Genomic DNA, 24341 nt, shown 5'->3' on the forward strand with positions numbered 1-24341 from the left:
TCTTTTTTTGTTGTTGTTGTAGAAATCCACCAGCTTTCCTATCTTTAACGGCCCATCAAGTTTTCATGATTTAACAAAATTTCTGATAACAAAATTGTCATCGTCAACGTCACAAATTATAATGAGACGAGGCAGGTTGACCGTGGGAGAACGGGCCACATCAGACAGTTAGGTAATGACCTCTACTTATTAATAAGATGATTTGCAGATTGTAAAATTAGTCAGGTTGTTATGCTGTCACCGAAACAGCTGCACAAAGATCCTGATACGTTATAAATAAGTTTGTGGGACTGTGTCACCACACACAGCTAAGAAAGACAAAAAGAAAATGTATGACTGTGCTACATTTCTGGATCATATATCAGCACATTTTTCTCAGAATAAGTTTCATAAAATAAATATTGTTGACTAGCGCAAGTTGAACAAATGACATTTTAAGCCAAATCATAAAATAAAAAAACAACAACCTGACAATGCCTTGTATATGATGACACTTTTTTGTTAATTTATTGCCTGATTTTATTGAACAAATATGTAAATAATGGATATAGTTTATCTGGTAATACAAAACAAACCACTTCATCTGAATGTTGACGCTATAAATTACCATCCTCGCCTGCGATCAAATGATCGTTCTTTGTGCTGGAGTATCAGATTACTCACAACGTACAGTCCAACAGAAACAACCCGTTTTCACCCCAAGTGCAGCACATAGAAGCATCTTAAAGCATTTTTTTGTAATTTTTTTTTAACGTAATTATGTCCACTTCCGCAAGATTGTCTTTAAGAAAAAGATTCTTTGACTCTTAACACATGATGATAATACACGACGTATACAAAAGTCCATTCAAAGCAGTGCTGTGAAGCAAAACTACATAATACTGCACAGTTCTGAGACATAATTTAAAAAACAATAGTCCTTCGATACCGTTCGATTGAATCATACAGATACATAGACGGGCCCTTCATAGTGAGCAAAACAGCAAAATAAGAATCACTTCAATTGTACACCATTGCTGTCATAAACTCCAAACGCACTGTCCTTTAAAACATCTTTAACATATACATTTAACGCACGCTTACATCGCACGTAACAGTCAAATAAAAAAAAGTACCGTTCAATGGTTCCAACAAAAAACAAACAACTGGAAATCCGATCCTCCAACATCTGTGAAGGCACATGTGGCTTTGGCAAATTCAACACCAACGTTTTCCTCTCTGAAGTTGGGACCATTTGTAGTTTGGCTTCAGGTCTGTCTGTCTGTCTGTCTGTCTACGTATTCAAGGCTTCTGCTCCGACATTTATATCATCAGAAAATGATCCAATCCGTCTGAACAAACAGAGGGAAGCAAACACATATAATTTAAGGCACAAATGGCATCCCTGGAAAATTCCCTTAACTTTTAAGTAGCCTCATGTGCAATACTGAAGAGAAAAGACACAATGAAAAAAAAAAAACGTCTCAGCTTCCCAACGTGTGAAGAAGGCGACTGGTTGCATGATGAGCGCTGCACTGTTTTTTTTTTCCAGGAAAACACCGGGACTATAATAGAAGATGTCGTCTGTACTGCGTAAACAGTCGAGGAAAAGTAAGGATTTCTATTCTTTTCTGCAGGTTGATAAAATGTGAAACTAGCAGGTAAATCTATCCAACTGCTGGAAGCAAAGACTGAAAAATAAATGAAGGGGAATAAAGTCAATGTGCATCACGGCTCATGAAGACATCGTTTGTTCATGAGAGGATTCAGAGATCAACAAAAAGGCCACAGAAAAAAAAACATCCTCCAGCAACAGCAAGGTTGTAAACCTGAAAAAAAACAACATTGTTTTAAGTGAACACAGTGTACCAGAGTATAAACAGGCTTTGGTCTTTTTAACGCTGACATTCTGCTGCTACATGATGTGAACTCCACGTCGTCCTTTTTACTTGGGTCAGCTGTACGTCAGGTCCATTTTACACATCGCAGTCCTTCCATGAAACCGCATGCTGCAGGTGAACGCACGATGAGCGCAGACAGAGACAGATAAAGAGACAGACGGGGAGGGGCGGGGGAAGGTCCAAGTGTTGTGATGGCTGCTACCTCTTCTTCTTCTTCTTCTTCACCTAGGTATCGGAGGAAGAGGAGGAGCTCCTCTCTCCTTTTTACCGGAACCTGAAAAAGGAAAAGAAAAAAAAAGAAAAAGCACAGAGAAGTTGGTGTTTTTTTGTTTTTTTTATTAGTTTTTAAAAGAGCGTGTTTTCTTCCACCAGGTGGCACTGTGTTACAATGAGAGGACTGTTTCCCTGTAAACCTGAATATCCCAAATGTTTGCTCACATCCTTGAGTTATAATTTGTTTTAATTCATTTGAATTAAAATGAGGGATTTTCATGACACACCGCTCCGGCTCAATGAGCCCGAGAGCAACTCAGAAGAGATGGCGTTGATGGTGATAACGGTACCGATCGGAGCCTTCGTAAAGGCTTCTGCAAATCTGGTGGTTGTGCAGGAATTTAGGAAATGGGAGTGTTTAATTGAGATTTTAAAAAAGACGACTAAGATATCAGATTTTCTATCACAATGTTGGAGATTGAAGACAAAAAAACAAAACGTGTGGCCTTTAAAAGAGTTGATTGATTTTTTTGAGACAAAATAAAGTAAAATTGTGTCATATTTTGGATGAGTATGGTGAAGGAGAGATATAAATACCGATATAATTAAATATTGCAATGCATTTGCATTCATTTAAATAAATAAATTCTAAAAATGGAAAAAGCCCATTAAAAATGTTCAGGCGTTTTAGGTAATATTTGTACTTGACTGTCAAGATTGAGATTTTTAAGGTCAACTTAAAACACACATTTACTCAATAGCTTTTAACTGTGCTTCTATTATCCAGCTCAGGATTTTCTTCTGAAGGCCCACGTTGTGTTTATGTGTACTGTGTGACCATGGGCTTTTACGGCAATGATTACTAATACTGTTGCCATGTTATTATTTATAATTACCATCATCATTATCTTCAATATTATGTTTTGACTCCTCTATTTTGTCCTGTTGTTCTGCACTTTGGATCCACTGTGTTGTGTCTAAGGTGCTTTTTTCAATAAAATTGGTTTGAGGTTGGTTTAACGTCGATCTGAATAAATCATAAATAAATACATAGTTCCCAAAAAAATATTTTAAAGAAACACCATGTATGTTTTGTCTGTGTGCACACGTGTGACTCACTTTTGCCGTCGGTCTTGCCGATCTTGCTGGGGTAGATCTTCTGGAAGGACACGAAGGGCTCGGGCGGAGGAAGGTCCGACGCGGGGTGAAAAGTGAACCGACTCTCCCACTCATCTGTTAACGGAAAGAAATTTAAGTTTCATCGGTTCTGTTTCCATCAGACCGATAACCTCTGATCATATGAGGCAGAAGCGATTAAAAAACTGGCTGCTGTATTTGGGGCGGGACTTTTCGGGGGGCCCGCTGTCACTTCTTGTCTCGACTGCCTCTTCCAAACCAAACTTACTTCCTTTGGTTGAAAGGATAAAAACAAAACAAATGGGAGGTCGGTGGGTTTCCCTGTCATAGCTGAACACAGTGGAGATCATGTGGTAAAAACAACACTGAGGGCATCGGGTTCTCTAGTAGAGACTGAAAGAGGGCCGTCTGAAAGGCATGGAGTCAGTATCATCTGCCTGTAAAGTTAAAACTGTCGGGCATACATATTAAATTCCTGTTTGCTAAATAACTATTATTTTATTTTCTTTATTTTATTTTCTTTATATAGACTTATATACTGCAGCACCAGTTTTTCCATCTAAGTTTAATCAATACAGTTTTACCAGTACTCGGATAAACCCATATACTGTAGAAAAAACAGTGGACGTAGCTTCCAGGTCGAAACAAATTATGCCGATGCGGAAGTGTCTTAAGATGCAATACCACCTGAGTGCCACTAGAGGTTGGCTCCAAAAAGCCTCCAGCTCCATAGACTCCCATTCAAATTCTCTCATGAAATTATAAGTCAATTAAATTTCTCCACAAGTTAAATTGGGGGTTGTTAGCTGAAGTCGCTCCTTCTTATTAGTTTTCTGTCGGTCCATCTCTAAATAATCCCATCATTAATTAGAAAATAAGCCTACAAAATTGGGGGCGTGTCTGTTTGATTGACAGGCCTATGTTGCAGTCAGGTTACGGTAGTATCGTCGGGCTCGTCCAAATATGGTCACTTGTGGCTCTAAACCGCTCCGGACTAGCAAAATGGACAAAATCCAAACTCAAGGCTTCATAACAAACCAACGGGTGACGTCACTGTCGGTCGCCACTCGGTTAAACCACCACTCATAGGGATTTCCTCACCTTGTATCTGGTTGTGGTGAGAGTTTTGTAAACCGTTGCCCATGGGTGGTGGAGGAGGGGTCCCTCCCATCCCCGGCCTGTCCGGAGGCAGGGGAGGTCTGCCGCCAGGTCCGCCGCGAGGGGGCTCTGGACCTGGCCGACCAATAGGAGAAGGAGACTGCGATGACCTCACACTACTACGACCTGAAGGAGGCGGGGGAGGGAGAGGGCCTGTGGGAGGTAGAAATAATAATGTCAGGCTGATGAAAAGTGAAATGAAGACTCAGACTGAACCGTAAAACATTTCTCATATCTGGTTTGGCTGCTGCAGTCATCCATAATTCACTTAATCAATCAAAGCTGTTCACCTGAGCGAGGTGATTGGTTCCTTCCAAGAGATGGCGGCCTCTCGTTTGGTGGAGGAGGGAGAGGTCCTCCCCGTGCTTGTGGGGGTGCTGGACTGTGGCTGGCAAAGAGAAATAGAAATTGAATCAATCAATCAATCAATCATCAGTTTGACTATATTTGTATATAAAAAAAAAATCTTAAAAAGGAGAAGAAATTATGTGAAATTGCGATTTAGAAAAATCCCTTTACAACTTGGATTTTCATGGTTGGATCATGTGTCACTTCTTGAGCAACACACATAAACTCCCAAATACTGCGCGAGTGTGTTCAGTATTAGATGAGGCTGCAGTGGACAACCGGCCAATCAAAAGTCAGATTGAGGGGGGGGAAAAAAAAAAAAAAAAAGGCTTCTGTTTTTTCTAACAACCTTATCAGGAAGCTTCATGAAGAAGTTTGCATTATGTGTGAAATACAGCATCATAGAACAGCTATTAGATTTGAATCTATGCAAACTTTGACACCAAAGAAGAAATCACTATCAGCAACCTTTGCTCTTGGAAATTCTCCGGGCTTCACTCGGATTTCAGGCGGGCATAACGGACGAAACTTGTTCCGTACCTGTTGAGCGAGCTGTTCCTTTGGGGAAGACGAGGCATGTTGTGGTCGTCGCCTACGGCCGGGCTCGGCGGGATGGGAGGAGGGCCCGGTCGTCCCGGCGGGAGAGGTGGCACTCCACCACCACCACCCGCTGAGGGCCGCGAGGATGACGAGACGGAGGAAGACGGTTTGGAGTTGACCATCGGAGGAGGAGGGGGCATGTCGCGTGGCATGGACGGCCGGTGACCTCCTGCGGGTGAGGGCGGTGGCGGCGGCCTGTCGTCGGGAAGCGGGGGTCTCCCTCCCGGAGCGGGCGGTAAGGGAGGTCTGTTGCTGTTCGAGGGCAGAGGAGGCGCGGAGAAGCCCGGACGAGGCCCGGCTGAGGAGCCTCCCGGCGGGGGAGGGAGAGGTCCGTGCCTCCCAGATGGAACGGCGGGTGGTGGAGGTCCAGAGGCCGGGCTGGGTCTGGGTCCTCCGGGGAGTGATGGTGGAGACGGGCCCCTGCGAGACTGGAAGGCCTGGGATGGTCGGGGTGTGTTGGGGACGGGAGGCGGGGCTCCTCCTGGAGTCTCTTGTCTGGATGAAAAACTCATGCGGCCCCTGGGGAGATCGGGGGCGTTGCTACGGACACCGGCGGGGGCTCCTGGGAGTTTCGGTGGGCCGGTTGAGCCGCCGCCACCGAAAGGGGTGGGGCCACCGGAACGGCCTCCTGGAGGGAGAACGGGTCCTCGGCTAGGCCCTGAGTCTTGGGGAGAAAAACGGATAAATTCACTTTGAGGTCTTACAAGATGAAGCGCTTCCTGTGTTGTTGTTTATTATTATTATCATCATCATCATGTTTTTAGTTTTTTTTTTACCATTGGAGTCTCGGTTTGCTGCAGACCTCAGTTTTGGCATCCCTCCTGCAAACAGGCCTCCTAAACCTCCTCCTCCTCCTCCTCCTCCTCCTCCACCTCCTCCTCCTCCTCCTCCTCCCCCACCACCACCTCCTCCTCCTCCTCCTCCTCCTCCTCCTCCTTTGGGTTCTGAGAAGAAAAAAAAAGAAGAAAAAACTCAGATCTTCTCGTAAGTAATAAAGCATGTGGGTGACATTTATTATTTAGTCCCATTAGACCTTCAAACATCTCAAACATATCTTGCTTATTTCATGTAGACACGTGACTACCTCACTACATATCCGATTTCTCCTCTGAAGGCAACACATAATTGGCATGGCCATTGAAGAGGAATCGACTTACTCTCAAATACGGGTCCACTGCGGTCATTTGTAACCGCCTTCTTCAGTCTGGCGCCTTTAGAAATGTCGGACAGGAGAGCGCTCCTCCCATGCTGCTCCGAACGGTTTAGATTTGGCTTCTCTGTGTTTGCCTGAGACACAAACAGGAACACGGTCAACTACTTAAATTTAAACCATTAAAAAGGGGGGGATAAAACTGTGACTGAAAAAAATCAGGACCAAACAGGAGAGACAAGGAGGACGTTATGCCACGATTTATCCACTAGATGTCTCTGCTGAGCCGGGTCATGAGGACAGGCAGCAGAAACAGAGAGAAGAACTTACAACGCTGAAGGTGGGAGGAGGGGGAGGCCCCGGGGGCGGCGGCGGGGGAGGCGGGGCCGGCATCTTCCGCTCTCCGCTTTTGCTCTATCTGCACTGGACGTCCCACCCTGAAGGACAGATTGCGCATATACTTCATAAATAACAACAACAGGAAAAACATTTTTTTAAGTTGACACTGAAAAAGATTTGGCAGCTGTAGGGGTCTTTAAATAAGTTGCAGGATGTCCTCATAAACCAGAAATTTATTCAATAACTTCCAACCTGCAGCACAGACAGACAATATAAATGTTCTCAGATGTATATTTCTCAAACAAATCCTTTGTCCTTGTCACTTGCACTGAGTCGGACACTGTTCAGTACGACATTTATTGTATATTTAGTTAATGGCACTAAATACGAGTACCATTAACTGTTTGAATCAAGCTGAACCTCCACAGCGAATGCTCAAGCTAATACTTCACTGTTTTAATCTGTACTTCATCTAGTGGAAACTAGGAGCTTTAGTTTCAGACTGTGTTGAAGTAATTGGGAAAAACCCTGAAAACCTTCCTCTGGATAACATCTACGCATTTTGAACATAGGAAGCAGATCATTTCAATAGTTACTTTCATTTCCTTAAAATGTATTTTGGTGACAAGTTTGCAGAATCTGTTCGCAGAATTCAGATCGATAATTGTTTTGTTGAACTGGCAGAGATCTCAACATTTCACACTTGTCTATGGCAGTTGGCTGCTTGCTTATCACGCCTCATCTCCACCCAGGTTCACTGCAAAGAGTGCAGCCAGCGGTTACTGATACAACAGATTCAATTTGTTAAGCATTTTTCCAAATTTTTGCAGAAAACTTTCAACGATTTTTTAAAACGCAACCAAAGTGTTTGATTCTCGCACGATTTGTTTACCAGGTGGTGAATTTAAGGAGGAAGTGAAAGTAAAAGAAACAGTCGACAACGCTTGTATAGAAAAGCCTTAAATACTTAGTGTGTGAGGAACAGCAGTTCATAACTTCACAAAGACACAGTAACAGAATCACACTGAATGATTAATGTAGCAGGAACTTCAGCGTTAAGTTCCCTAAAACATGTTGCATATCTGTTGTTTATTTTTACAATCAGAGATAACACTGTTTTGTTTTACCATCACAGTGCATGCATGTAATATGTTGGGAAGGACAGATGTTAGGTTTCCATTCAGCGTAAAAAAAATACTGGCAATTGATGCTTCTTGAAATTATTAAAGCTGGACTATTCAAAATGTTTCTGATGAAATGCTCCGGACTGACAAGGGAGGACAACAACACAGAACAATGCACCAGCCTGTGACTGTAACACCGTGAATTAATCGTATTCGCAATAGCTACTACCATCCTCGTCCTCATTTCTTTCTCCAAGTATTGCCTTTAACGGCACTTTTTAACGAAGCAGTCGAGCCAGAAATGGATGATGATGGCTGATCCACATCACTGATTTCCCCCGATTCCACTTTAAAACATCACTTTATCGATCTTTTAATTTTATGCGTGGCAATTACTGTTTGTCACAACTTAGGATTTTACACAGTTTTAAAAATTGCATCACAGGTTCAGCAACAAATAAACTGGAGAAGCTACTTTATATCAAAAATAACTATAAAATGCTAAAAAAAAACAACAACAACAACAACATGCATTGATGGCCCAGATACACTTCCCCATCCAAAATGTATGTTCTGGTCCACACACACACACCAACACACTACACTGAGTACATATAGGACTCCTTTAGTACCTGTTTAATAAAAGGGTTTGGATCAAAAGCTTTATAGGAATAAAATAAAAACACATGGACATTGTGGATTTATGATAATAAGAACTGGAAAAAAATGCACACATTAGTGATGTCATGCTTGTTGTTAAAGCCAAATACATTGCTATTTATGAGGACAAATGACAGGGTCACCTTGGAAAAGGCATGAGCAACAAATACAGGCCCCATAACACGAGTTCCGTAGTATTACTCTCATCTGTTTTATCAGTGCTGACAAGGAACTAATTGCCACTAAATGATAAATTAGAAACAGACGGTTGAACGAGGGAAAAAAGTTTGATATAACTGCGTATTACAGATTCTCGCATGTTCAAAGTCCCACAGAAATCCACCTCAGAAAAATACTCACACAGCTCGACCCTCTCATTTCATTTTCAGCGACACGCGCAGCCAGGCTGTCCTCTAGGGGCCCCTTTTACTTCCTGTATGCTGCTGACAAACAGGAAGTCACCACGTGACTCCAAGACCGCAGCCATCCGGCTGCCTGGATGAGGATGATACCTCCCCATCGGCGCTACCCATCACAGTGATATTCTCCTCCTCCTGTTTGTCATTTTTCTCCCCTATCATCTATCATCTGCGCATCAGCTCACTCTCACACACACACACACACACACAAACACACACACACACACACACACACACACACACACTTTGTTTATCAGTTTATCTTGCCCCCTTCATCTGCATGGACCATCTCGTCTCGGTTTCACCCTGCGACCTTTCCCGATCGTCTTGATCTCACTCCCTCCTGCCGGTTTGTCACCCTAAAAGTCTCATAACTGAAGTTGAGATTTTGTCTGTTTCCTGACTCAAAAAGGTCACGAAAATTTCCACCGCTGGTGACAAGCTGTCTTCACTTCCTCTGGCATTGTCTGAATTTACAGCTTTATCAAAACTAAAGAAAAAAATAAGGAACAGAAGAAACTTGGGCAGTTGTAGTCACTCACGGGAGAATATTTCTATCTACATAGTCCTTTGAATATTTCCCTGAATGTTGATTCCATAGACTGTATTAAAGTGGATGCAGCTTCCGGGTCTGAAAAATGAGGCTGATGCAGAAGCGTCTTAATCTGCAATACCACCGAGTGCCACGACAGACTGGTTCCTAAAAGCCTCCGGCTCCATAGAGTCTCATTCATCTTCTCTCATAAAATTCTCAGTCAATTAAAGTTATTTCGGTGTTGTTAGCTAAAGTTGCTCCTTCTTATTAGTTTCTTGGCGGTCCATCCGAAAACAATCCGTCATTATTTCGAAAATAAGCCTCAAAAAGCTGTATTTTTTGGGGGCGTGTCTGTTTGATTGACAGGCCTGTGGTGCAGTCAGGTTACGGCTATCGGTGGGTGGGACGGTAGTATCGTAAGGTTTCCAATCAGATCGAGTCAGATCCAGTGATTGCTCATCCCCCAGCTCGTCCAAATATGGTCACTTCCTGCTCCGAACCGCTCCGAACTAGCAAAACTCTGATTTCACATCAAGGGTTTTACAAGCTGCAAATCTGCGATACAACTTAATCTCCATTATATCAGCTGTTCATAAACCACAGCCTACAGACATGTTTATTCCAAAAATCAACATACAGACCTAACCCCCAACACACAACGCTCAACAGAACCATTCATGGTCTGATGTAAGATAAGCTGTTTACGTTCATCTTTTTCCTGTGACTGTCACTAATTTCGCAACAACAACAAAAAAATCCTTTTAAATGAGCTTTAACACAAGGACATGTACAGGTCGCACGCCTCAGCGTCAGAGCACGGACCTGAATGTGCAGGGCATGAACGTCTGCCTGGATCCGACAGTAAAGTCGAATACTGAAGAAGCGTAACGATGCGAAGGGGAAGCAGGAGTTCATGGAAACTCAGCCTGTGAGTGAGCAGTGATGACTCTGAACTTTAACAGAAGAGTTGAAGACAAAATGACAAACAAGATATTCAGTGAATACATTGGCACTCGGATTTTAAAATAAAAGTTTCCAGATACTTAGCTGCTGTAATTTTCATAATATTCTACATATTGTTAAGAATTGGAGGTCGAGCTAGGCAACATATGGCAATCATGTTGATATCATGAAATTAGGCTAGATATTGTCTTGGTAATATGGCATTCGTTTTGCCTTTTTCCCGTTTTACAGGCCGTATTACATTAAAGTGATGTAACTTCCTTATTTTACCGGCCTGTTCTCAGTGTTCGCTTTTTCCCCATGTAGTCGTTATAGCCACATTTCTGTTCATTATTTATCACAAACCTTATTGTATTAATATTTTATAAAAGCCCCAATAGGCATCGCTGCAATATTGTTGGAGGTATTCGGTCAAAAAACATCGTGGTATTTCATTTTGTCTGAGTGATCCAGCCCTAATTTTCCTTCATCATTAGGGTTCTCTTGCTCTGTGAAAGAAAGAAATCTTCATGACCTCGCAGAGGTAGAAAGAAACCTAACGATGAAGGAAAATTCCTTCACAGAAGCTCAAGTTTCTCAAAACATCGTATAAAGTGTTCTGCAGCTCAAACTAACCACACACACTAAATTACAAGAAAGATCAGTCCCAACTTTCCGGGCAGTGTCACACACATCGAGATGTCTCGCACAAATTAATGATGTGTGACTGTCATATAGTGTAGATCAACTGTTCAATCAAAACTGGTCTTACGAGTTTAAATAAGAGCAAGAGGATGCAGAATTAAAAAAAAACAAAGCAGGATGTGTGCTGGGTGATGAGGGGCGTTGTAGGATTGTGAGTCGGCCTTCCTGAGGTGTCGAAGGCATGAACGCAATGAAACAGAAAGGGAAGTGCTCACTTTTTTATGGGCAATGTGGTTAGTCGTATTAAAAGGTGCGTTAGTATAGCATCCTGTGATGACGTTTGATTGATGAAGGCAGGAAGTAACACTGAGTAAGTCAAACCTTGCGGTGTTGTTCTGCAATATTATGGCACATTGTATGCACTTTACAACCAATTGTAAAAGGATCAGCGCAGTGGTGCAGCAGAATATTATATTTCCACTTCATTACAATCACATAATTTTCCTCTATTAAATGTCAAAATTAAGGCAAATGCTCAACTTTATAAATCTTAAAATGATTTAATAGCTCTGTTGATCATTTACTTACATAATGGAATAAATGACAATTTAATTCCAATCATTATGAGTCATATTTAGGCAGTTAAGCAAATGAAACAACCTCAGTTAGAGGAAGGATCTTTTTGGGGATGAATAAGAAAAAACTTTCGCTAAAGAGGAAGACACCACAGTTTAGAAAATCTCAGCAAAAGCAATTTCAAATATTAGCAGCCGCATGCACGCGTACTTAACGTATTCTCACTGTTGTAAAAATTTACGGAAGCCTGTTTGGCCACTGAATTCATAAAACATTGGCGGTGAGGCTGAAGACTGTCGAGTCTCACTTTAACTCTGTGGTGAAATTTTGTTCTCAAATATGACAGAGCTGCTTTCACAGCTTTTGCTCAGGGTATGAAGACGAACACATCGATTCATTTCCTGCAGCCGTGTTGAAAAGGACCACTGACACGACTGCAGATGTAAAAGACCAGCAGACGGGAGGCAGTGACACCACGGCAACGTGCGGCAAGGGGGTTGGGGGGGCTAAACCCCTCCATGGTTTTACACGGCTGACAGTTCGGTATTTTCACAAACTATAACAAATAAATAGAATGTATTTACATCTCAGCTGCAGGATTTGCAGATGATGCCGAAGCAGCTCTGAGCGAACGCAGAAATACTTCAACTTCCGTCAGAAGAAACACTCTGACGTGTCGAAATTTAAAATGCAACACACGACTTCTCTTTCTTACTCGCGCTCTCTCTCTCGCTCGCACACACACACACACACACACACACACACACACACACACACACACACACACAGAGAGGCTAATATTAGGAAAGCATTCACAATGGCCCCTTTGACGGACAGAGAGAAGCAGATACGAGGGATTAAAGAGTGGACATCCTTTTGAAGAGACACCGTCGACACACACACACACACACACACACACACACACACACACCAGCTCACACATGTTTTAGTTTACAAATGGCCGTAAAAAGGCCTCTTCATCCTGCCACTGAACCTCCTGTGCTCCTCCACCTCATCAGAGCAACTGCAAACACATACACATACACACACATGCACACACACACACACACACACATATATACACACGCTTTTAATCCACAGTCACAACACAGATTTATTTTCACCCTGATGTCATGAACCTGTCTTTTCCTTAACATGGATAAATTCAACATATTCTGACACCTGATGGTTTAAACACACGGCCGAGCTGATGAACCTCACAGACTCTTGAGGGCTGTTTTAAAAAGGAAAATATCACAGTCTGGCTGCTCGTTAGGTGATGAAACCGTCTGCGCGGGCTGAGAGATGGCCGAAAAAGTCCATTAAGCCGCAATACTTGGGTTTTGCCTTTGCCATTACAACACTTGGGTGCAGCATCAAAGTCTTGTTTTTAACCACTACAACTTCACTATAAGCTTGGTTTCACCAATGTTTCACAATTATTATTTTTGTCAGAAAATGCATTTTTTTTTAAAATAAAGATTGTAATGATACTAGTCCAAAAATAACATTAAAATGCCCACCACACCCCACTGCTAGCATAGGAACTAAGACCTCCAGAAAGAAGGGAAAACCCTGCAATACTGCCACTCTACCAGATTAAAAATAAAAGTCTTTACATTCCCGTGCAAGGTAGGAGATGTATGAAAGATTGTCTCACTTTGAAGAAAATTAAAAACAAAAGAAAAATCACAGGTAAAACAGAAGAGATACAAAAAAATGTAGGAGCTGAGCATCATTAGATCAAATTATCTTTGAACAATTTTTTTTTACCTTCACCAAAAATAGAACTGTTGTTGAATACAGACACATGCCAGGATTTTAAGAGGGACACGGTGGGCGGCAGCTGGTATGTCATCAAAGGGAAACCTCTCACTCAACTCCGCCCAGCTCCGAGAAGCCTCAGCAGTAAATGTAAAGATAAATCAAACACGCCTTGTCAACACTTTTAACACTATAAATAAAGAATATTTAAAATGCATAAAAAATTTTTTTTTTTAAAAACAGCGCTGCTAATCAAAAAAACATCAAACATGAGCTCAGGGGAAAAGGTCGTTTTAGACTTTGTGAATGCAGCTTAGGTCAGAAACTAATGTGTCTGAAAAAGTGCTGAGTAGCTAAGCTAACATGCTGTGGAGCACTTGCCCGCCCGCGCGCGCGCACACACACACACACACACACACACACACACACACACACACACACACACACACACACACACAATATTTGACATCCTGTGGTGTGTTCACTTGCAATCACACACACACACACACACACACACACACACAATATTTGACATCCTGTGGTGTGTTCACTTGCACTCACACACACACACACACACACACACACACACACACACACACACACAGATGTGGTTCCACTACTCTTGTTTTACTCCTCAACTCAGCAGCTTAATTTGACCTCTTCGACGTTCTTCAAATAAATAATTAAATGCTGAAGACGTTTCGGCACCACTTTTCTAAAGAGGCACGAGTGTATGTGTCTATGAGGGATTTCTATTTAGCATCGACTGTGCGTCTGCGTTGGTATACGTGACTTATGTACATTGACGTAACAAACAACTATGCAACATCCAATATAACGACCATAACATTTTTTTTTCTCCCTAAATAACATCACTTATAAAGACCAATGTCGTTGCCTTAACTGTCCTCGAGTGAAAAGGTGATTTTTTTTTTTTCTGATGATCCCGCAGCTGAAAGTCTGACTCAGCACATTCAGTTTCCAGTCAAAATAACGGATGGTACATTAAAGTGCCAAGTCACAGCTTTAGTTTGAGTAGGTCAGAGCGCCCCAGACTGCGAGGGTTTCCAAAAGTAATTGGACACTAAAGTTGAGTTCATGTTCCTCTCTAGATTGAGGAGGGTTTTTTTGTTTTGTCAGTATGAGGAGTAAAGTGAGGAAGATAATGAGGTTCAAAAAGCAAAATAAATCTACACATTAAAAACAGTTAAGTGCAGGAAAACTAGGCAGAGGAGCACGCCCTAACTGTCACGGTAAAGAAAAATCCCTTCGTGCCTGCACAGCAAGTCAAGAATGTAGGCATACACGTTTCCTTATCGATGATCAGGGGAGAGACAGAATACTCTATGTTCAGCGCCTCAGAGGATTCACAGCAAGATGCAAACCCCCTGGTGAGTCTCAAAAACAGAGCGGGCAAGTTGCAGTTTGCTAAAAAAAAAACATATAAAAGATCCTGGAACAAAGTTATGTGGACTGATGAAACAAAAAAAACTCCCCAAAAAAGTATGGAAAGATGAGTGTGGAGGGAAAAATGGGAGCAGTTCATGAACAGCTCATGGTTTCTGTTTTGACTTGTGCATGTGTGGCTGCCGAAGGAAGTGGCAACCTGGCATGTTGTTTCTGTCACTGCTGATGGGATGAATTCAGTTCATAGAAATCCATCGTATGAGATTTAGATATTCGGCAGGACAGCGATCTGAAAAGAGCTTTTCAGGATGCAGAGGTGGAATCAGTCGATCAACTGGTCTCAATCCAGTTTACCTGCATTCCACTTGATGAAGACCAGATTAAATGTCAGAGAGCCCACGACAGACAAGAGCTGAAGGCGGCAGCGTTAAAAGGCCTGAGAGAGGATACCAAGTGTCGGCTGAGAATAAAAGATGACACAAAATATCAGGAAATAAGGTTTTAACTTGACTTCATTTGTATCCGAGGCCCCATGTTTTGGACTGTATGTGTTAAAAGGGCTCCCACACACTTCTTTCTATCTTCAGGTAAACCAGCTCGAATTGAAATAGAGACTTGAATGTACAGTAGTTTCTTTTTTTTCCATTATAAATCAAATGTGCTGAAGGACATAGGCTGCAGATCAAAAACTGTCCCAATCCTGACGATCAGGACTGTAAATATTGAAAAGCAAAAACTCAGAAGACGGTGGAAACATAAACACAAGTGGGTGTCCTCACTCAATCTGTGTCCATAGAAGAACCAGCAGTAAGTTCAGAAGACCGTAGAAGAAGCACTTCAGTTCATTCCTCATGAAAATACAAAAGGCAAACAGCAAGAACGTGCAGCTGAAAACAAAAATGGGGGAAAAAAGCAGATCAGCTTTATGTACGATTCTCTGCAAAAACATTCGCCGCAGAAAATAACTTCTTGATTCTTCTTCCTCTAAAAACTCGCGTCACTTCAACACACACACAGACACAAACATTATATACACAGCGCACACCACTTCCTCTTTTTCACCCCCCCAGGTTTCAGTTCGAGTTGAAAACAGTCCGAATCAGGATCCAGTTTGAGTTTGGTTGGCAGAGATTCATACTGATCACCCCGGAAGGAGAACAATGTTCGTCCAAACGAAGATTTACGTAAAGGCACCTTGCAAAATCCCTCCGAATGCTCCACGCGTTACAGATCCCGAAGCTCTGAGTGGAACCGAAAGGTCACAGAGAACCTGATTATTTATACGTTTATAGAGGAATTTAAGGTTAGAAAATTGGATAAAAATGATCAAAACTTAACAAATTACATTTCTTAAGAATATGGAAATGATGTGATCTTAATTGGTTTCCTGACCAAGATTTCGATAGCTCGACTGTATGTCATCTCAAGGAGGTTTGGTTACTGTAGATGCTGCTCGTGACGAAGAGGTTACACAGAGAAAATTAAAAAATTAAATGGTAGACAGTCTCTGATAAGTCTAAATGTAGTTTGCTTTTGCAATCTTACCCAGCATTTTAATGTGTTTCGCAAACTTTTAAGTTGGAATCTAATATGAGGCCATCAGACACCTCTTCAATGTGTAGTCGATTAATTTTAAAATTTAAGTCTTTAGCTTCTCTTGAGGACCAAGATTTGGAAGAAAAAGCACACTGACGCAGTTTTAATAATGAGTGAACGACATGAGTTTTCGAACCGCGCTGCTAAGGACAGTAAATGATATGACAGCTGAGTGGAAACTGACGGAGGTGTTTTATCAGATACATATACTGTATAACTGTCATCTGCCTACATCTGAAAAACCTGCTCTGAGACACGACTGTAGTGAGTCATTTATATACCAACTAAAGAGAAGTGGACCAAGAATGGAGCCATGTGGAACTCCTGTTTTTGTCTTTAAAAAAAAAAAGACCACATTGTTCTCGGTTGGAAAGACCCCCATCTTGTTCAGAGTGTAACTAGAAGGCATTCATCCACAAAATCCTCTGAACTTTTACACCTGTTTTACTTTGTTGACAAAAACAGGTCTAATTGGGGATTAGTGCATGAAATCAAACTTGTGGTTGCAAACGTGTTTTCTTTAAATGCATTCGTATAAAGTTTTGCAGTTCACTTTGACGACAGTCTTTTCAAGTAATTATGTTAACATCCGCTAAAACATTTGACATTATGTTTGATACTGGATGTTTTCGACAAGGACTGATGGCATGAATCCGGCGATATGACGGGCATCATGATACAGCGATTACAATCCCAAAATCCTGCCATAGATTGCTATTTTTTTTTTTTTAAATCAAATTTTAGGAAAACAACTACTCATACTGGAAAGAACAGATCAACAGATCAAATCAAAAATCTTAAAACAAGCTTACTTGTTATGTCAGAAGATTAAATGTAAATGCAGAATTTGTATGCAACGAGGTTGCAATCTCAGCAAAAGAATAATCTTTGCATTTAAACTATTAAAAGAGGATAAAGCTTCTCCGTATTTTATATCATGAATAAAATGTTACAATTTTGGAAGTTCATATTAAACGTGGCCAAACATAAAAGAAAAAAAGAGGTAAAAACACTTGCTTGTAAAGGTAATTTCTTTAATAAAAAAAAAGCTCAGGCTTCATATTAGGCAACAGTTTAATGTCTTTTGCTGCTGCATGTTCAACAGTACTGAATTGTGTCTGCTTTGATGAAAATCAGATGTTAAAAAAAGCTTTCCAAAATAGTGTACATCACGTCTAATGAAAAAAGAAAGCCCTTTCCTGTGTTTGGCTGATCCGTAACGAAGCACGGCTCCTATTGAACTGAAAGTGAATTGATCCCGGCCCGCAGTGCTGCCGGGACAAAAGGGGTTAGCGTAGCTCCACGGCAGCCGCTTCCTGCGCTCCCTATGTCACACTTCCTGCTTCGCAACGCAGTCAGCGGCAGCCTGCCAACCCTCGCCATCGGCTGCACTTCAATCCTCTCTCCCGTCTCCTCTTTCCAGCCCGCTGCGGCGGCAGAGCAACGTTTTAAAAAGAGAGAACACACCTTGGCTTTCTCTCCGGTGTACTCAGCTGTTTTTCTTTACCGCCGGTCTGCAGCGAGGGAGGGGGGAAAAAAAAAAAAAAAAAAAAAAAAAACAGGTCTGAGGTGGTGCTTCAGTTAACCGTATAAAAAAGGCCGGTGTTCCCAACAACAGAGGACGAAGCATTTAGCTGATGTATCAAGGACAAAAAAAAAAAAAAAAAAAAAAAAAAAAAAAAAGGGGGCTCACACTGGTGAATCAGCAACAAGAACTTTTCAGTCATTGTGGGAACTGATTCTGAGGAAAATGAGTGAGATTGAGACAAAACATCCAAAAAAACAAAACCTGCCTCCACATCCTCCTGAGAAGTTGAAAGCCCAGACATTGGTTTCTCACAAATCTGGACTGTTCCCCTAAAAACAATCCAAATCAAATGTCAAAAAAAAAAATAAAAAAAAAATATCCTGATCTTTTTCTAACCCTGCTTAAATTTGTTGGTTGGACAAAATAATAGGAACACCTTTCCATTACAACACATCAGTTTTTGTAGCCTGAACTCTGCGGATGCAGAAATGTCCATCAATCGCCATATTGGGTGTCTCTCGGTGCCTGTGCCTATTTTTGATTTTCTGATGAACTGCAGTCTTCTGTTCCTGCTCTGATGTCGGAGATGTTTTCCCATTACATCATGTTGCAGTGTTTTGAGGGACTGCGGCATCAGCGTTGTCAGGCAGCAACTAGTAAACTCTAATAATAATTTAAAGGAACACTTGTGCATCACATTTGGATGAGCAGCGATTAATTAAGTCAGCTTTAAAGGAACAGTGTCACATTTACTGTACTTTCTGGCAGAGAGCTCGATCAGACCCGATTTCAATGCATCGGTTTAGTCGGTGAGTTGCTGATGGGCGAATTTTTTTTTTTTTTTTTTTTGTCTTATTTAACTGAAAGATAAGAAAGCTGTTATTCTTCTCCTCATAAAACTCTCAACCAGCAACTGAGTTTCCCTGAATGCTGTTTTAACAAGACAGAATATTAAAGTGTTTGTAGCTTCCGGATCTGAAAAATGAAGCTCGTGTGGAAGTGCCTTAAGCTGCAATACCACCGATGGCCCCTAGGGGCCGGCTCCAAAAAGGCTCCGGCTCCATAGACTCCCATTTAACTTCTCATGAAATACAAAGTCAAGAATTTTTTTTACACAAGTCATTGTGGTGTTGTTAGCTAAAGTCGCTCCTTCTTATTCGTTTTCTGGAGGTCCATTTTGAAAATAATTCCATCGCTAATTAGATATTAGGCCACAAAAAGCAGTACGTTTGTGGGTGTGTCTGTTTGATTGACAGGCCTGTGGTGCAGTCAGGTTGAGGAATCACTGCACATTTTGTAGCTACTGCTGCAGGAGGGAGGGAGGTATATAAAAAAAAAAAATCATGTCATTATATTCCAAATGCTGAATCAGTGTCAACAATCCCAAACGGCCTCTGTACATTTAACAGAAGCAACAGAAGCACCAAAAGAAGAGAAGAGAAGAAGAAGAGACGTGATGCTTCATGTTTCACTGTGTATGTCAGAGTCACACGAACCTCAGCGCAGCTCGCCTGCAGGCCGTTCACCAACTTCAGGCGCTTTGCGATCACACATCAAAACCACACGACTCACCGTTACAGACCCGACACAAACTGTCATTCAAACGCTTCAACGGTGGGAAAACAAATACTCAGCTAAGTATTAGTGGGAGGTAAAGACACAGAGATATAAGAGTATAAATGACAGGATAACATGCCTGCTCTTTTCCTGAATCAATGATTCACGTGCTTGTATTTTCATCAAATACCATAGCATCGATGCAGTGTGCTGTTCTTTTTTTTTTTCTTTTTTCTTTAACATCATTCCGTCATTTCCTGACCAAATAATCCATTGTTTAATTTATGACTGTGTCTGTTGACCACGCACGGAGCACGTGGTGAGGAGTCGCAGCGCTTGGACGGACGGAGTGATGCCGGGATCACATGCTTTACAACAGGAAACGGAGCCGAGCACAAGACGACAGCGCAGCGGCTGCATTATGTTTCTACTACTGCTCGCTCGCGCACACACACACACACACACACACACACACACACACACACACACACACACACACACACACTAAACAAACGCAAGCTGTTCTCCGACCGCAAACACACAAGTCACAATGCAGTCATGGTAGGAAACGATGCGAGGCTCTTTTGGGGGGAAAAAAACCATCTCTGACTTCATTCTCAAGAGATGACATGAGATGGATTTGAATAAATGGAAGAGCAGAGAGAGAGAGAGAGAGAGAGAGAGAGAGAGAGACAGAGAGCGAGCGAGAGACCCTCACTTCCTGTTAGCCAGCGCTGGGTTTGTCCCACTGTGCTCCTGCAGGAATGCCGAGAACTCAGAGCCACGACGAGCGAAAATGAGTTCTGTGTCAAAAGCACCGCGAGACGAGGACACGGCCGGAGGCGACACGAGCGCATTCGAGAGCCTCGTCTCGGATCTGCAACGATGAAAAAAAAAAACCACCTCTGATGAAAACCCAAACATAAACCGACAGGACCAAGAAGTACGTCCTGGGAAAGGAACGACTGACTGAACCGTTTCCTTCTTTGAGTTCCTCTGACAAGAAGTTTCTGTATCGTCACCGTGATGAAGTGAAATACATTTTCTGCCCTCGATTAAAATGCCCGGGACGTCGAGCATGACGCCAAACCCTGAGCTGTTCCCGAGTATGTGTGGGTGAATGTGGGACGGCATTATGTTTATCAACGCAGTCCATTTCCCAGTTAAGGATACTTGACTTCAATACAGTTGGAGTTTTTAAGAGGCTCCATCACGGTGGCTTGAACAAAGCTCAGGGAATCCTGGTGGTGGTTTCCGTTTTTGAGAAACATCCTTCTTGGTTTTAATTACACAATTTTTTGATGAAATCAACCTCATTTGCATATGTGACCCTGAGAAACAGCTTCGGGCTGTGAATTGGCAAAAATCTGGAGGATACAAAACAATCTTGATGCAAGAGTTACAATTCAATATATGTTACAACATTTTGTGATTTATATTTATTTATTTTTTTACATCTAATTTTAAGAAAACTGTCACAGTATAATAAAACACACCACCAGCTGCAGAAAATCTTACAAAACCCGTCGGTTTATGTTTGGGTTTTTTACTAAAAAATGTTTTTTTTAATGCAGAACAGTGGCATCTGCATGTAATATAATATAATATCCAACATCTGGCACTATTTTTTTGTGCAATCTGAGAGAAGGTTTAAATCAGCTAAAAACAGTCAAATAAAAAGTGGATTCTTTAGGTGCACAAATTTCATGAACAAAAAATTAAAATGCATATACTTCCAATTTTTTTTAAATGTTTTACAAGAATCCATACAGTATCGCAAAACATTGCAAAACACAAGAGCATCAATATGTTCTCACCTCAATGCAATCGCACCTGTGTGTACGTGACTATACAACTTTTGTAAAGCCCTTTTTAAACATTTAAAGGAGTCATCGTGATAACAGCTACTTCAGTTATTCAAAATCAGTCTTGTTCAGGATAATCTCACTTTTATCGGACTTTACTTCTGTTGTTACAGTCGTGGCTTGGTTTTGCATCCAGGCCACAAAACAGCACCGGTGGAAACTGTACATTTCAAAGCTGCGAGTGCATGACTCAACTAATTTTGAAGAGGTCAGAGAGAGATCATGCGGGTTTGTAGCGGATGAAATATAAGGAGGTTAAGCTGACGTGGGGATGGAAGGGACTTCATACTGTATATGAGGACATACGAAGACAGAGAAGACCACAACTACACGCTGGGAGATGCATATGTGCACTTAGACATGTAGCATCCAGTTACAAAATCCAAGAGGAAGCCAGACGTCAAAAGGAGAAGAAGAAGACGAGAACTTACACAACATATGAAGACAGGCGGATACTTCATTTCACCGAAATAAACCACGACAGTCACACGAACGCCAATTATGGTATCACTGGAGATGAGAGGAGGACGGAGGCAGTTTTGATGAATCTGCTCCCCATCATGATTACGTCCCACTGACATCTGTTTACTGGATTCCTCCATTCAAACAGAGCAACTCTATGAACTTAATGTTTACAGAACCTGCTCAGTCTTGAGTGAGTGAGTGAGTGTGTGTGACTGCTTACAAGCCAAATGGCGCTCTGTCAAACTGGTTGTGAGCAAACACACACACACACACACACACACAGTACACACAGTACACACACACACACACACACACACACAGTACACACATTACGCTTCCTAAACTTTTCTGTGCAGCTGAAGTCAAGAGGATTTTTTATTTTTTTATTTGGTCTCCATGTGCTCTTTGAAAATAAAACTCAAAAGACTCAACTCAAAAGATATGTGGAAACGCCACAGTCCATTCCTCTTACACAACTCAAAACACATGCCTGACGTTCAGCCTGACTATTTCTGAGGAGCTGCAGACTAGTCCATGAAAACAAGAGGCACTTTTGACATAAAAAAATAAATAAAAAGCTTTCACATTGACCATTATTTATTGGTGGGAGAGAGGACAAACCTCGGCCTGTTGCCAAAGCCCCTGCCAGAGCCCCGTAAGAGTTTTCAAGACGTTTGTAACCAACTAAAATCGTATTTCGGACTTTGAAACAAACATTTCGTCTTAATTCATTCGCCCTCGCTGCTTCAATCATTCCCAGCTGCTTTCTGGAAGATGACAACTTCTTTTTTTCTTTTTTTCTTTTTTTTTTGCTTGTTACCCTAACTCGGGTCTCACGGTTTCCGCTTCATTGGAGCTGGTTTCCCCCACCCCCTCCACCCACCCACAACAACGACAAAAACTTACAACAAACTGAAGTAGAAATGTTTTTGCTCGACCTACCTCCGGAGGTATGAAATGCTGTGCACGGCTAATAAGCTTCACATCGACCGTCAATCCTCTCTGGTTGGTGTTGAGGACCGCTGTGCAGCCAATCCTGAAGTCTGCAGAGGAGTCTGGCAGGCAGACAAGCAGGCAGCTAAACTGGCCTCAGCCAGAGCCGTACATACACTGGGTTGAGCGAAGCCTCCCCGTCTGGGAGGAAGTAGGTCTAACGGCAGCTTCAAAGGGGGAAGGAAAAGGTTCCTGCTCACACTACAAACTCTACAGAAGATTAAATTCAGCTAAACGAGACCGTTAGATCATTAAAAACAATATCGGTTGAAAAAGTGGTGGTTAAAAAGCATGGAGTTTATTAGTGAGCGTTAGACTTTATTCATCCCACAGAGGGGAAATGTAGTCGTCACAGCAGTATAGAAACACAGTTAGGAAAAAAAAAAAAAAAAAAAGGTGAACACCATGAGAAACAATTATAAATACTTACACAATAAAATACGATAGATACAAATATATATATATATTTTTTTTTAGAAAAAGTAAGACCGATGAATAAATACACAAACAAACTATATACACCAAAAAATAAACATACAACTTGGGATGAGAAAAAGTGTCAGGTGCTATGACATACAGTGCAACGTTATTATTGACAATCATATATTATACATATTATTATTATTATGAATTTTTGTTAACAGTAAATGCTAACGTTAGCCTAAAAGATTGTAGGGAAAAAAAATAGCCATATTTAATAAATTAGTATGGGTTTATTGTTATTTGAAACTTAGCTTATATTTGAATTTAACTAAAACTTCGTCAAAACAAACAACAGAACATTTCACATCATTTTTGTATAAGCTAAGGCCACATCTAATATAAACTCACAGTGTGGCTGAAAACCTAATAAGTATCCATATTGTTGTATTATTATTGTAGAAAACATGAAATCAGTATTGGTTGGTTGCTATGTTATATTTTTTAAAGGTTGCTTTATGAGCCTTGTTGACGGTTGACTCAACTCTGCGTACCCACGGCTCTGGCTTCGGCTGCTGCAGCTGTGTCGGCTGGGTCTCTTATCCGGGGTTTTAGCAGTGACGCAATGTTTCCAGATGTGGAACAAGAGAGAGAGAGAGAGAGAGAGAAAATCTGTAATAGTCAATTCTGAGGAACAACAATTATTTCCCCTGAGATATAAATACATTTAGTTTTTTGTATTAGTGCACTTCAACACACATTAACAGTATTTGCCAACTTGTGTAAAGGCTTCCAACAACTGTATCATAATACTATATGTACTTTAAAATTGTTTTAAATCAATTCATACAACCCTTATTTATTTTTTTACCAACATGTGTTTGATGTAAACATGTAGAACAAGATTGTTTTTAAATAGTTTATTTACACCCTCCTAATATGGGTTTATCTCTTTTAAACTACCGGCTGCCACATTACTAATTGTATTTACTTTATTACTGCACTTGTCTATCTGACAAA

The 24341-nt window shown here is 41.4% G+C and overlaps 1 protein-coding gene across 3 annotated transcripts; it reads right to left on the reverse strand.

Moving 5' to 3' along the window:
• Positions 1 to 495: 495 nt before the first annotated feature.
• wipf1b (WAS/WASL interacting protein family, member 1b) lies at positions 496 to 23029 on the reverse strand. 3 transcript variants are annotated; one of them, XM_069144202.1, is made up of 9 exons: positions 22851 to 23029; positions 6817 to 6923; positions 6494 to 6623; positions 6113 to 6280; positions 5277 to 6000; positions 4679 to 4776; positions 4332 to 4541; positions 3213 to 3326; positions 496 to 2154 (listed from the first exon to the last, which is right to left on the reverse strand). In XM_069144202.1, exons 2-9 carry the CDS (start codon positions 6877 to 6879, stop codon positions 2102 to 2104), a joined length of 1560 nt encoding a protein of 519 aa, XP_069000303.1. In that variant the 5' UTR covers positions 6880 to 6923; positions 22851 to 23029; the 3' UTR covers positions 496 to 2101. The 3 variants fall into 3 exon arrangements, with proteins under 3 accessions (XP_069000303.1, XP_069000304.1, XP_069000305.1); XM_069144203.1 differs by lacking the exon at positions 22851 to 23029 and adding an exon at positions 21875 to 22786; XM_069144204.1 differs by lacking the exon at positions 22851 to 23029 and adding an exon at positions 8970 to 9008.
• Between the last annotated feature and the right edge of the window lie 1312 nt (positions 23030 to 24341).

The sequence above is a fragment of the Embiotoca jacksoni genome, unplaced genomic scaffold (assembly GCF_022577435.1).
Source record: "Embiotoca jacksoni isolate LCO1_2020_lvr unplaced genomic scaffold, fEmbJac1.0.p SCAF_12, whole genome shotgun sequence".
Taxonomy (NCBI): Eukaryota; Metazoa; Chordata; class Actinopteri; family Embiotocidae; genus Embiotoca; species Embiotoca jacksoni.